General features: G+C 47.3%; 1 protein-coding gene across 1 annotated transcript; it reads left to right on the forward strand.

Moving 5' to 3' along the window:
- Positions 1–1,818: 1,818 nt before the first annotated feature.
- Positions 1,819–14,580, forward strand: LOC115350090 (transmembrane protein 178B-like). Its single transcript, XM_030035301.2, has 4 exons — positions 1,819–2,324; positions 9,611–9,724; positions 10,982–11,119; positions 12,907–14,580. The coding sequence occupies exons 1-4, from the start codon at positions 1,940–1,942 to the stop codon at positions 13,149–13,151; spliced, it is 882 nt and encodes a 293-aa protein (XP_029891161.1). The 5' UTR covers positions 1,819–1,939; the 3' UTR covers positions 13,152–14,580.
- The last annotated feature ends 373 nt before the right edge of the window (positions 14,581–14,953 follow it).

The raw sequence follows: 14,953 nt of genomic DNA on the forward strand, positions 1-14,953 counted from the left end.
GCTCATCAAACGTATGTAGGAATTGCCCAGAAATTACTAAAAGGATTTTCTCTACCCTTCAAAACCACAGGTTCAGACCATGCCTTATCCCACTTTTCATTTGAAAGATTTTCAGCCTATAAATACTGAATGGTAGTACGTGGCTCTCGGTTCTTACCAGAAGTCTTCTTTAAGAAGAAAGAAAACCATAACCCAAGAGCTGGAGGAAAATGAAGGCGGGTGGGTGATCAAGGGCATGATTTTTATGGTCTGGGGACTTTGCCAGCAATCTACATTTTGGAATCTCTCCCTGGCTTTGCCATGCTGCACTCTTTGGCTGTGCTGTGAGCCTCCCTCCCCCATCCCTTTGTCCTTCTCAAAAGTAATAAAAAATAACATGGATTAATCAGCTGCCTGGTTCACAGGCTCCACAGAGAGTGTCTCTGACACAATTGCAGTAGCAGAGAGCGGAGAACAATACGAGGGAGTCTTGTACATGGGAACTTCCTAAGGTGATGGTCTTGCCAAAGCCCCTGTTTTCTGAAACTATAGCCTGAGGAACTGCTGTAGAGAGTAGGGTGACATAATAGGATTGCAGATTTAGGAAATGTGAATATTTGGATCTTTCCAGGAAACAGCTGTTATAATTGAAGGATTTTTCCATGTTATCTAGAGCAGTGATTGTATTTGAAAATTCTTTTTCATTCTTGATGTGGAAGACTTAATTTAGCTGGTATGTGTAAGAAAATTCTTTTGACAGCAGCCCTTTCAATTTGTCTGCCTTGAAGGCACTAATGTGCAGCTGCGTGGATGGTAATCCCATCTGTCCAGTGCAAACTGCTGAAGAGGATCATGCTGAAATGTGGTTAAAACAAACTTTGTCTGTGGTTGCTGCACATTTCCACCACGCATAGTGCTCTGGGGCGAGTAGTAGTACTCCGCTGTGGGAGAAGTGCTGGGGAGGGCGTTCAGGTTGCGCTCGGTGTGGCCAAGAGAGCAAGAAGCGACGTGGGTTCTGAATGTCCTGCAGTTGAACAGTTTGCTCCTGGGAAACAATTTAAAGTACTTTTAACAAACACAACTAAGGATTTTAAAACTGGACGGTAAATTTGTAATTTAGACTTACCGTATTACTATATCATTTTATCTGGAGGCCGGAATTAAAAGACGACGCCCTAACAACTGGCTTTGGGGACTGGTAGTGCTGCAGCCGGAGGAACGAGTCCCATAGAACAAGCAGGATCAGAAGGGATTTTGTGCCCTTGGAAATGTTGCATTTAACTAATGGCTTGGATTTAGCCTGCTTCTCATTGCATAAAATAGATTGACATTTTTTTTTCAGCTCTTCAGGCCTTATTTTCCATTAACTGATAACGAAGGGTTGAGGAGAAACCGTCATCGAAACGCCAACGCACGCTGCTGCTAAGCGGTGTTTTGTATTTCACCCACGTTTGAAAAACTGCTCGAGCCCCGGGGGCCTCTCGCTGGTCAGCGGGCCTCACCTCTGCCCTTCTGCCCTCGGGGGCCGCCGCCAGCCCCGGCGTCGTCGGAGGGGCGACCACCGGGCAAGAGGAGGCCGCGGACACGGTGGTGGGGGGGGGGGCCGCTCATCCCCGCCCGGGGCCGTTCCGTTGCCGGCCGTTAGGGCGGCCGTTGCCCCGCGCGCGGGCCCTGAGGGGCCTCGTGCCGCGGCGCGGGAGCCCGGACCGGGTCCCCCTCACCGGGCGCTGTGGCGGGAGGCGGCGAGCGGCACCCGGGAACCCCTTGAGACCGGGCCTGTGGGGCGGGGGGGGGGGGGGGGGGGGGGAGCTGCACCGGTGCGGGACCCAGCTTGGACCGGGGAGGGCAGGGGAGGGGGGGCGCTGGCCCCGTTTTTCTTCCGGGGGCGGCGCGGCGGGCGGAGGCCCCCAGCCGGGCCTGCAGGGGAAGCGCCCGCCCCTGCCGCCCCCGGCGCGGTAAGATGGCGGCCGCGGCTCAGGCGCTGAGCGGCTCCGGGCTGCTCCTGGCCGCCGCCGCCCTCGCCCTCCTGGCCGTGGCCATCGGTACCGACTCCTGGTACGAGACGGACGCGCGGCGGCACCGCGAGCGCTGCCGCGGCTTCGGCCACAAGCGCAGCGATCCGCCCGGTTCCATGTCGGCGCCCAGCTCGCACCTGCCGCTCCGCGCCCGGCCCCCGCGGGCCCTGCTGCCCGGGCGGTCCCCGGCTCCCGCCCCGGCAGCAGCCGCCGCCGCCGCCGCTCTGGACTCGCACTGCGGCCGCCGCTTCAACTCCACCGTCTCGGGGCTCTGGAGGCGCTGCCACCGCGCGGGCTACGAGCCGGACAGCGAGGAGCTCATCCGGAAAGGTGAGGCGGCGGCGGGGGGGGGGGCGGCCCCGGCCCCGGCCTCGGCCCCGGCCCCGGCCCCGGCGGGGAGGCGGCGGGGTCCCGCCGCTGTCCGTGGTGCTGAGCGCGGCTGCCGGCGCGGCGCGGCCCGGCCCGGCCGGCGCCCCGGGTCTGCGGGCGGGGCCGCGGCTGCCGCTGCTGCGGCGTGAAGAGGCCGGCGGGAAGGCGCGGATGCAGCCCCGCACGGCCGCCGTGGCTTCAGGTGTCCCTCGCGTGCGGGAAGCGTTGAGCGTGGCCCTGACCCCATCCCGGGGGGTTGTACGCCGCCCTGTCTGCTTAAAATGCTGCAGTGCTGGGTGGGACCGCGTCCTCGGAGAGCCCCTTCTGTGGCCCAGCGTGGGGCCTGACGCTGACACTCGAGCGAGGTCTGGGTGGGCATTCTCCTGACCCTGACACCTTCTTGTTCTCGAGCGCTGAGAAATGTACCGTATCGCCGATAGCTCCGTGATGTTTGCGGCGAGGGGAAAGGGACCTGTTGTTCCTGTTCTAGCATGGGGGAGTTCTCGTTGCTGCAGGGGATTGCCACCTTCATGGTGGCAGATATCACTCAGGGCTCCAGGGGTGACGGGAGAGAAAGCTGTGGATCTTCCGCTGTTGTGGCGCGCGGTACAAAGCCGAGCAGTTCACAAAGTATGAATAAAATTCCTGGACTGGATGGTACAAATAATGTAGTGGGCTGACCCGTTAAGTCAAAATAAATTACATATAAAACAAGCTTAGGATAAGAAATGCCGTGTATGGTTAATGATAAGTAACAGGACTTATTGTTCCAGCAGGTACGTATTAGCACAGGGAGAGTAGGAGTTGGGAGCAGAGCTTCCACTGAGGCACAAAATGGAAATGCTATCTTAAGAAAGTGGGAGCAGTTCTTCAGCGTGACTTCCAACTGTGACGCCAGTCCTGCACAGCAGAGGACGGATAGACTGGCACTGTGAAGCTCAGCCCGTCTTTGTCCTTCCTTTCCAATGCACAGCAGTGACTCTTACTTTTAGAAACTCTAGTGCTGTGTGATTAGCTTCTTTCTCTATTTAATCTCCTAGGATCCATTTTATGCATTTTCATTTTTATTTCCATGTTGATCTCATTTCACTAAAAGGCAGCTCATTAATTTCTTTCTATTAATTGTGCCTGTCATGTAAAATATTTATCTGTTTTTTTTGCTTCACATCAAGCCAAATGCTTTCAGCTCCCATTGAGATTAGCAAAGGTTGGGGGAAGGGATGGAAAGGATAGTAGTTTGGTCCTCAATACTTCTGTTTCTGAGGTATTTTCCCAACACTACCATGGTCAGACAGAGAGGCTGGAGTCTGCATTCTGCATGCACAAGGGCATTACAGGGTGGTGATGATCTTCCTCAGGGTCTGATGTGTAAAACTGGAGGGACTCTAAATCCCAAAGGTTTTCCTTCTACTTCCTTTTTTTTTTCAGCTGTTCTAATAAAAGACCTTGCCTTTCCCTACAAGCCTTGCTTCCCTCATATTCTTTGCCTATTAGGTCTGCAGTTGCTACTGTAAAGATTTATGTGTTATCTTATAGAGGAAAATTATTAATAATAGTTCTTGTAGAGTCAGGTCTTTAAATAGGTATGACTCTCTTCTTATCCCTTCCCCTGACCTGCTTTACTAGCAGCCTTTCTGTGTTCCTGCTGTGTCTATCTTTTCTCTGACAACTGTGATTAAGCAGCCTTTTCCGGCCAGCGGTCAGGTGTGGCAGTGGCTGAGCTGTTATCTCAGGCAGGATACTAGATCTGGGGCTTCCAAAAAGAAAAAAACAGGCGTTTTTTTCCTAGTGTGAGCTGAAGATCACTACTGTGCACCTCTGAAAGTCCTACCTTCTCCTCAATTTGCAGTAAGTTTTCAGCTAGCTCTTTGGTGATGTGTGATGCCTTCTTTTATTCCTAATATTGCTTAAACTAGAGATTTTTTTATAGGCTTTTAGTGACAGAGGAGTAAATTTTTAATTTTTTTTTTGTTGACAGTCCTGTGGTAATTTTGGTTTGGGTTTATACTCTCCATTTTTCTAGTAGCTCTGGAATAAGGTTTCTTTCCTTTCTGGGTCTCTCTTGAATTCTGAAAAAATGACTAAGGCCATAAGTACCCTTATCCATTTAGATAGTTCCATGGATTCCTAGTCCTGTATTTATCTACTGCTATTAATACAAAGCAGTTCTGTGGAAACTTTCATACTCGAGCATTTTAGCTGATGATGCATGCATACATTTATATATCTAAAATACATAGTTTTAAAAAAATGTAAAAGATATTCACTTTATATATTTAAAAGGAAAAAGCAGGCCTCAAAAATGTAGTGCAAAACGGAGAGGTGGGAAATATTTAAATGTAAGAGTGGAATGATGTGTGGGATTTTTCTTAAAATGCAAAATCACTGTTTTGGAACTGTGAAAAAAAATAGATAGTTTCATTTCAAAAATACAATTAAGAAGGCAAAAGAAGAAATAATGTACAAAGCAAATGGGGAAAATGGAGATTAGCAACCAGTAAAAGATAGCAGCCAAAGAACTGAAACGCTTGGTGGGGAAACAAAGAGGATCTGTGTGTGTAGGGAGGGACTCTCTGAGTGTAAGAACTTGAGCACTATACATCATCTTGTAGCATGTCCTGTGTGGATTATACACTGGGTAACTGATGCTGCAACAAAAACCTTTTGCACGGAGTCTTCTTAAGTAGTGAGGTCCTGCAGGGATTTATTATATGCTGTTTAGTGGTCTTCTCCATTAATACAAAAAAAATGTTGTTTACAAAGTGGTGACAGTAGAAAATGATTAATTAGGAAAGATCCATTCTTATAGGCTGCTTTGGATAACTTGCTGGGTTCATTTGAACAACATGCATTTTAACACCAGTAAATTGAAGGAATTAGAAAAGTTCTATTGCTGTTCATAAACTGGGGATTTTATTGCTTTTCAAGCTTGCTCTGAAAAGACTCTGGGGTGGGACTGCTACGTCTCACACATACTGGGCAGAAATGACTTCTTGGTACCATGATGTGGCTGAGGAAGGGAGAAGAACCACTGGATGCTTAAGCAGAGGAACACAACAGTTTATGGCAGTAATGAGGCCCTTGAGAGAAAAACGGCTCAGTCCTGGTGTCTGTACTTCCCATCCTTTCCAACTGATGATAAATTGGAAGAGTTACAGGAATGATTGTGAGGTCTGTAGAGCATCTATTATAGTAACATATTTAACAAACTCAGTTTGGTCATGGCTATTGATAAGTGTGATCTGTCAGACAATATGATCTGTAAGAGTTATCATGGTGTTTTAAAGGAAGGTTGATCGACCAGATCTAGTGGCCTTTGGGTGACGATGTGGACAGAGTGATCCCATAGCTGTGATGCTCTCCACAATCCCGGGCAGAAATGGTGGGAATAGACAAGGGAGTTTCAGTGGCCGCTTGGTCCTGGGGCATGAGGGAGAGGAGGGCCAGACCTCATGTGGTAGCTCACTGTTAACTGCCCATGGCTGCTCCCTGGCCGTGCTCGTGGTGAGAAGGAGAGGGTGTCTCCCAGCTGTGTAAGCACCAAACTGCTCTAAGATAGGACTGGGCCAGGGAGCAGAACTGAAAATGAGGAGCCCTGCATTTCCTCCTCATAACGCTGGCACATAGGCAGTGTAGTAGAGAAGAAAACCTGAATGTTTCAAAGTCGGAGAGAGACGAAAACTAAACTGAGAGAAAGTTGGGGTGTGCTGAGCCCAGGATTACAAATTGAATGTGTCACAGCAGGCCTGGGTCTGGGTTTCCAGGTGCCTGGCAGCCCAGGGACAAGGGGCCTGTGCTCTGCCTCGGTATCCGGAGGTCCAGAAATTCTTTCTAGCCAGCGTCCTCTGATCTTTTCCTGCCTTCGTGTTCGGTCAGGAGAAAGGACTTGTCCAGGGACACTCACATGTAGTGTCCCAAGGGTTGTGAGAGGGTACGGGAGGGGAACCTGTCTGCAGTTTGCAATGCTGAGGGGGAAAGAAAAAAAACCACACTGAGGACAAAGTGTGAGAAACAATGTTGGCTGTGGGAGGGCAGGCACAGGCGTGTAGCTTGGCCATGAAAGTGTCAATGTGACACTGCGAGATGCAGTTCATTGCTTTTTATGTTTATTTTTTAATCAAGAAAATTGCACATGCAACTTTCATAGTGTTCTTTTAATGCCCCTAAGAAATGCAAGGATCAGGCTGTCTGCATAACCTTTTTCTTGTACGTGTGCTTTATGGTAAGCTAATGACATGAGTACCTGCCCCCTTCTGTCCTGTATTCTCAACTTGTGTGCCAAAAAAGACAATGCTTGCTCACTTGTTGTTCACCACATGACTCCATTCTATTCAAGCCCTTGCCTGAAGGCAAAGTTTTTAATGTTGGCAGGCTTTCTGATGGTGCTTATCTGAGTGTGTTATTAAACAAAAGCAAAATCACTTTGCTAGCAGGTTCCTGAAATGGAGGGCAGGATGGTGTCCCTATTTTATAGACTGTGATTTAAGGTACATAAGGGCTTAGGACAATGGACTTAGTGGAATACCTTTGAAATGCCTTTGACTTCACAATAACTTTGAGACTGCAAACCTTTTTTTTTTTTTTTCTCCTGTTTTCTTGAGTACTTGGAGAGCAATGTGTTGTATCACTCTAAATGCAGCCCCGTGGAGTACCTGGCTATATTTGAGTGCATAGCATCACTGAAAATTAGACTTAGAGATTCACTCGGAAAACGGGAAGCATGAACTAGTGATTGCAGATGCAAAACCTGGCTACTGAGGATTGCCTGGGTGCATGTTACGATTTTCTGGGAAAAAGTGGGTAGAGATCACCCTCAGTGCTTCCCTGATCCTCTGACTCTCTTGCCTACCTGTTTGAGCTTTTCTAGTAGACCTACAGAGAGAGGCCTCCCTTGTTTTGCCTGTAGTGGCTCACACCAGAGCAGGTCCAGCCTGTGCTCTCAGAGAAATGGGAATCTGATTGGAAAAACAGCTTGTGATGGTGTAATCAAAGGCTGTCACCAAGCCCATGGATCAGAAGTCAGCACTGAGCATAAACCCCCAAATTCTCTATCTATCTCCTGAGCGCTTTGTTTTGCAAACTTGCTGTTTTAATACAATTTTATGTGCTACCTACATAAAATTAGCACTTTGAATTCTGGGGAAGAAAGGATTAGGAGTAAAGTTTTTAAACCAGAGGCAGAATGAATTGATATTTGAAAACTTCTAATAAACCAGGTTTTTTAGAAAAGAACTTCTAAATAATCAGTTTTCAATTGATACTTGAAAACTTCTAAATAACCTGAAAACTGCTAAACCAGGTGGAGAGCTTTTACTTTTAGTCTACTTGTAAACTCTTGTAGTAGTATGAAGATTTTCTCAGTGACATTTTAGCTGAGGAGTCCATAGCTTTGATCATAAGGAATGTACATCTCTAGTCTTTGATTTTTCTTTAATGAGCTATAAAAGTAGTAATCCTTGCTCTCATATAAAATACTGCTTCATATATAGTACTTTTATAATTGGAATATGTAAAAGTGCATAGATCTTACTTTTAATGAATCCAGTGCATTGAAGTCTAAAATCTGATTAGTTTGTACCATAGACATATTTTTCCACAACACATGTAAATCATGTCAATATTGAAATTGAATTCAGTCAACAGTTATAGGTGAAATTTAATTAGATACTGTGATGTGCTGTATATGGCCGAAGTTCTTAGTTCAGATGTTTACAGAGCTTTTGCAAATGAACTGGCATCCTCCATTACTGGGTTGTCTGGCTGATCCATTTGCTCAGGCAGCACGACAGACTTGTTCCGAAACAGCCGCAAAGAGGGTGCCCTGCTCCGCAGGGCGAGGGCGAGCGGCTGGAGGTGAAGGGCAGCAACTCCGGGTATGGGTGTATGGGTGCCAGCGCCCTGCCGTGTTGGGGGAGGCAGGGCAGGGGGGTGGTGGGAAGCACAGCCGAGGATGGGGGCCAGCTTGAAACGCTTTGCTGCTCAGGGCCTTTTGGAAGTCTAGCTTTGGGGTTTCCCCTTTTGGGGCACGTTCTTTACATGTCTGCTTGTTCCACTCGGTAACAAATGTCACCGTTTTGTTAATGTGGGAGAATTCAGATCACCTTTCCCTCCCTGGCCTGATGGCTGGAATTGGCTGGGCCTCTTGTGTGCAACTCCTAATCTTGTGAAGCGGGGGCTTCCTCTTTGCAGGTCCTTGCAGGAACCAGGTCTGTACAGTCCCAGTGAACGTTGTTAGAGAACAAGATCATGCCTCCCATTGCTGCGGGAGCAGCACAAAGCCCGTTTCTTCTGGTTTTTCGAGTGTCTTTTGCAAAGCTGATCACTGAGTCTGCAGCTCCCTGCTAGTGATTGTTCACCAGCTTAATTAGCTCACTGGCCAACTGATTGTTTCTGAACGGTTCTTCTGCCCCAGCATTTAAATAGCTGTAATGACCCTGTAGCCCTTGTTTAAGGGGTAACTTTTTGTACTATGTAGCTCTTTTACCTTTCTGGCTGTTCTCTTCCACCCCACCATCCAAGTTGATTCTCCCCACCCCACTGCCCTGGCCCTGGCTTTATTTATAACAGGGAGGGCGAGGCACCTTCCTCTCCCTCCACCCCCAGAATCTTCTAAATGTTATTGTTTCTTATTGTTTAGTTGTTTCCTAAACTAAAAATCCCTTTCAAGAGTAGCATGCACGTAGGTTCACATTTGCATCTGGGGTACACTTTAAGCTATAACAGAAACAAACAAGCCTACTTGGGTCCAATTGCTCATTGAAAGTAAAGCAAAGAGCTAATGACTACTGGAGTGAATTCAAACTTTTCTCCCATGCAGTTTACTTCCCAGCATTCATTCAAAATTTTCAAAGTGATTCAACTCTTGTCTTCTTAGAGACAAAGCAGGCCTGTTGGTACTTGGCCATGTTCTTGTCTCCTCAGCCATCCCAAAGAGATTGTACCAGTTCCTCTAGGAAGCTTCTGGAGCTGTTTTTGGTGACTGTCGTTACTGTTTGTCTTCAGCTGCTCCTTCCTGAAGCCTGCCTGGGTCAGCACCGTGCTCCCTCTTTGCTGGTGTTTTTTTGTAGCAAGGCTCCCTCCCTTCCCGATCCCCAAAGCCTTTGCAGTAAACAGCTCTTTTTTGCTTACGTTTGCTCTGTTACTGAACTAAGGCTTCCCCTGTGTGAGCTCTGCTGGGCCAGCCAACTCAGCAGCAAATGCAAGGCATAGGAGTTTCATGCCGTTTCACACTGATGTCTCTTTTACAGGAGTTATTCAGCGCTGCACTGCTGTGAAGTACCACTACACCTCCAGCTCTCTGCCTCGCAACTTACCCATCAACATCACAAACACCATCAGGCAGGATGAGTGGCATGCACTCCGTAAGTAACCTAAAGCAGCGTATAAGACTGTTTGGATTACTTAATGCCTTAATGCAACGCCAAGTGAGGGCTCTGAATAAGCTAGCCATCTTGTTAGTGAGGAAGGGCAAGCAGCTGACAGTATAATTGAAAGGGGACATGAGATTTGGAGGGGCTTAAGTGGTGAATTCAGGAATACAGGCATGTGTGTTGTATGTCGCAAGGTGAAATCATATTCTGGATCTGGGGGCAGGCAATTCCTACCTGGCTTACAGCAAAGGTGCTGCAGCACCGTATAGTCTGTATAGCTCTTGTTGCATTTTTCTCTGTGCACACCAGTGACCTGGTGCAGCTCCGTGGCAACCAGCCCTTTTAGGGAACATCTCAGTTTGTCTTTGCAGCCTCCTGTTACCAGCTCCTAGCCCACAAGCTGCCTGATGCCCAAGTCCTTCCCACACAGATGACTGACCTGTAGCCTGCCACTGAGAATGATTTTATCAGTTTTTTCCTGCTCCTGGCTTCTCTCTGTGTTTGTTTTCTGGTTCTATTGCCTCACATAATTCTGCCTAGCCCCTGTCATGAGGTTCTGTCATGTGAACCTCAGTGCTGAGGAAATCCAGCTAGAGACTGAACTAGTAGGAGACAAGAACAGCACTTGTATTATGGATGACAAAGTGCTGTTCATATCACTGGTGCCGAAGCGTTTTTTTAGAGCTTGTTACTGGAGTTGTTCCCATCATACTGTATTGATCTGCTGTCTGCTTCTGTCCTCCCACTGTTCCTCTTTTCAGTTCGCACTATCTTGCCTTCCATGTGCTAGTCCTTTACTTCTCTTCAGTGTCCCCTTTCATTTATTTCTTTTATTTCTATTTTCAGCAGACACCCAACAAACTCCATCCCAAAGAAACACACCACCACCAAAAAAAAAAAAAAGCCGTTGCAGTATTAATGTTTACAAATCATTGCTGAATTCATAACGTGTCCCTTCTGTCCCATGTTGGGGAGTATTTGGCCAGTATTCCTCTTGATCAGGCCAGAAATGCTTTCTAGTTGTACAGTGCCCAGCAGAAGGGAGTCAAGTTAGCTGGATTCCTTTAGTTTCAGTGTAATGGGCAAACGATCTACCTCAAAGAAGCTACAGAAGGAGGAGGCCATGGATGAAGTATAAACTTTAGAACCAGCAAATCTAAATCTGTCTGGACTCTCCCCTGGCTGTCCTGTCTAGGTGTCACCATCTTAATGTCTTCTTTCTTGCTTTTCTCCTTTCTCTTTCCTCAGATCTGCGGAGGATGACAGCTGGCTTCATTGGCATGGCAGTCTCCATCATCCTGTTTGGGTGGATCATTGGTGTGCTGGGCTGCTGCAAACAGCAGGAGCTCATGCAGTACGTGGCTGGGCTGCTCTTCCTAATGGGAGGTGAGAGCCTTTCGCTTCTACTCCTGAAGTCACCACAGTCAGTATTGCTGGCTGGGGAGGTGCTCTTAAAAGTAAAGTCAGCCCACAGCAAACACACAAAGCAGTTCTTTAGTGCAGCAAACCATCAGCACAGCACAGAGTTACTGCCTCCAGCACTGGGCAGGACTTGCTTGCGTGGGTATTTGCATGTTTCTGAGTAGACCCCGCTGTACATACATGAGCCTTCTGCTCTGGAGAGCTGGTGTGTAGCCACAGGGAACACGTGCACAATGAGCACAGCCCTCTTGGCTGCGCCAAGTGTGTGGAGCCTGTGGCTCCTGTCAGACAGCTCAGCTCAGTTTTCTCTAGGGACTCTAAACAAACAAACAAACAATCAATGTAGAGCACCTTTCTGCTGCTGAAAGATGCTCACATCTTTGGGTAACAACGAAGTCCAAACCCAGCCAAGCCTGGAGAACATTGGCCCAGCGGTAAGGACATGAGCTCAGTGCTTGCCAGGGGTGTTTGTTACATCTGTTCCTCCTGGCTGGGAGCAGACTTTCTGCATGGCCAAAGGTTTTTTCTCAACTTTGATTGTTCAGCTCAAAAACGGGCAGTGTTTTGTCTTTATTTGAAAGGGGCATAGTAGCGACAAATGCACCAAAAGGGTGAGCTGAGATGCTCCAAGGATGGGGACTCTTAAATTGCAAGTGGTAAATAGGCAACTTTCAAGTATGAAAAATGAGGCTCTACTTAAAAGCCAGAGCTGCTACCCTAGAGGCCCAGTGTCAGCAGCTATAATGGCTGCAAGCAAGGAATGTGGTGATATAACAGCATCTAGATCAGTTAATTAAACAAATAGGTGTGACACTGGTTTTGTGCCAGTTTTTGGGGGGGAGGGGAGGAAATCTTCCCTTGCCATAAGCGAGCCTTCTCAAGCAGTGTTTTTGGGGAGCTGCACAGAAAACCACCCTGCTGGCATGGCATGCTGCTAGAAAGGCTGGAAGGTAGGCTTGTGCTGTCCTCTTACATACTGCTTAACTGCAGTTTCCTTTGGGAACATTTTCATTTCTTTATCACACAGCAGTGAGAGAGTAAAGTATAATAAGTGGAACAGGTAGACTGGGTCCCCTTTGAGTGCTTCTGCACTTAACCGTGCTAGGCATGCTGTCAACAGCAAGAGCTGTCATTAGTATTTAGACACAGATCCAGAGCTGGAGAGAATAAAATGATCATCTCAACCTTGAGTACTAGTGTATATTAGAGATACTGGAGTGCCTTGCGTTGTAAATTTCTGGCTTTTTTGCTTCTCTGTATAGGTGCTTAGTGAATGTTTAGTGGATAACAAAAACCTAGGCACCTTCTATAGGCCTAGGCTACAGCTGTTCGGAGTCTGGACAGGCTTAGGAGAAACTAAGCAGTGCTGCACTTTGCAGCCCTGGGCTTCAGCTATTTACCTTCCATAGGAGAAACTGCCCAAGTACTGTTTGGAATGCGATGCCGTTAGCCATTGGAACTTCTCAGGGGAATTGAAGCATGATGAACTACATCATTGACTGAGTTCAAAATAGCAACAGAGGGAGCTAAGGCAATATTGGTCATTTGTGAGGTGAGGTATCCCATAGTCCTACATATATTGCCTTCCCCACCCCCTGTCCCTCCCCCCCTTGTAAGAAGAGTAACTGGTAGGACAAAAAAGAAAAAGGTAATTCTTGATTTTGAAAGTTCATGACTTTGAAAATATGTAGGGAAAAAAGAGCATAATTAACCTGAGGGCAGTGTAGAACGCTCTTGCTTTTCTCCTGCAGGTACCTGCTGTATCATCTCACTCTGCACATGCGTAGCTGGGATCAATTTTGAGTTATCTCGCTATCCTCGCTACGTCTATGGGCTGCCAGAGGACATCAGTCATGGCTATGGCTGGTCCATGTTCTGTGCCTGGGGAGGCCTGGGCCTCACCCTGCTGGCTGGGTTCCTCTGCACATTGGCCCCATCACTCAACACTTCTCGGGCGTCCGTACAAAAACCCAGACAAGAAAACGGGGCTGTGTGACCTCGGAGGGAGTGAGGAGAGACTCTGGAAAGCGCAGCCTGGGCAGAGCTGCGGGTTAACACCAGGAAGAGGTGGCATGTCAGCGTGTGGAGAGCAGTGCCATAGCTGTGGAAGGACCAGCCCATGGGATGCTGCTACAGCCTCCAGTCACAGACACAGACATTGCAAGTAACTCCAGGTTTGAATTATTGGCGATTTGCTCGTTGATGGTTTAAGGGGGACAGTTCTTTTGATTTGGTTTTCTTCTGTTTACAAGGGATTAAGTCCAAGGCTGTGTCTTTTTTTGTGCTGTTTTTTGAACTGTACCTCCATGGTCCTGTTATTGTCCAGTTGTAAGGGATGTTTACGCACCAACTCTATTGCTGCAGGTCTGTGTAATTCAGACCCAAATTAGGGCAAGGAGCTACATGAAGTTGGCTTGAACACTTTTGCAACAGGTGTGTCTAGTGTTGGCTCAGGCCATCATTTCCCAAAAGAACCTTGATTTAAGCTGAGGTTTAGGCCAAAGAATTAGCCCACTCTTAGTATTAATTCATTTAAATCAGAAATCCGTGCTATTCCATGCTGTGGCATCAGCTATTTACTTACTACTAAAGCTGTTTCCAAAAGGAGCCAGCTGTAACTGAGCAGCAAGACTCTAAAACAAAACTCTTACTGGCTTTAGGAAAGGAGGGGAAAGTTTTCCTCAGCTTCTTACACAGGTAAGGTTACTCATTTGGCTAACTAACATACCCTTGTTTTAGTGGGGAGATGTATGCAACGTGCAGCTTGTAACTATTCCACTAGAGGCCAGGGTATATTTCTGAAAGTATGTCATAGTTTGAGCTGCTGGGATCAACTTTCACCCCCTAACTAACTTGTGGGTGCAACTCCTGTTCTGTGAAAGGAGATGAGTAATTCTCCCCAAGCTCAAATACCAGTACTGCTAAAATAGCAGAAGATGTACAGCCCCCTCTAATAGTAATGTCCAAAGGAACCGCAATGTATTTTCCTCAGGAACGCGTGGCTTCTGCTCACTTCACCACTCACCCCTTCCTTTCTAATGTCAAATGCCCCCGAGCACAGCGTGTCAAGAACACGCACGCTCCGCTGGAACAAGCTCCCTCTCCAAAAAAGAGCGGCAAGGACCTTGGAACCAGTGCAAGTACTAGGGCTAACTCAGGAACATCAGCCAAAGTACTTTGGGGTGCATTTTTCTTTCATTCATCTATTCTTTCTTCCCTCACATCCTTGCCCCTCTCCCAAGCGTCCAAAAACTGCACAGGTAAAGATGAGATGGCCAGCATTTGGAGATGTTTACATTGTATTTAAAATACAATACAGTGGCATGTAAGATACTTAATGCTAAAGTCAGTGTATTTATGAAAAGTGTAATTTTTAAATGGAAGTTGTAATTCTCAACTGGCATTAAAAGTACTGAAAGACTTGCTCAGTGGATGAAACCTTGAATTCTTTCTGATTAATTACCGGACTGATTCATCAGAGGGCTCATATACGCATTCACCAATGGTGTTAAAGCTTCCAGAATTAAGTTTAAATGACAAAGTTAAAAACATCATCCATGTGTGAATCGTGTTCACGTCTCCCTTGCAAAATGAGTGTTAGTTCAGAAGTTTCAAAGACTCTAATAAAGCCGTATGGTCTGTTCACTGGCTGCACAGGTAAAAACAGGGGATGCTGTCTGAGCTGCAGTTCATCAATTTCAAAGTACACTTACTGCGGTATAACCTGTTGGTCCTCATCCAGAAGCAGCAGAGCAGGATTTAATCCAGTTCTAGCAAGAGGAGGCTCCAAAGGCAGCA

This window comes from Aquila chrysaetos, chromosome 2, assembly GCF_900496995.4.
Source record: "Aquila chrysaetos chrysaetos chromosome 2, bAquChr1.4, whole genome shotgun sequence".
NCBI classification, from domain to species: domain Eukaryota; kingdom Metazoa; phylum Chordata; class Aves; order Accipitriformes; family Accipitridae; genus Aquila; species Aquila chrysaetos.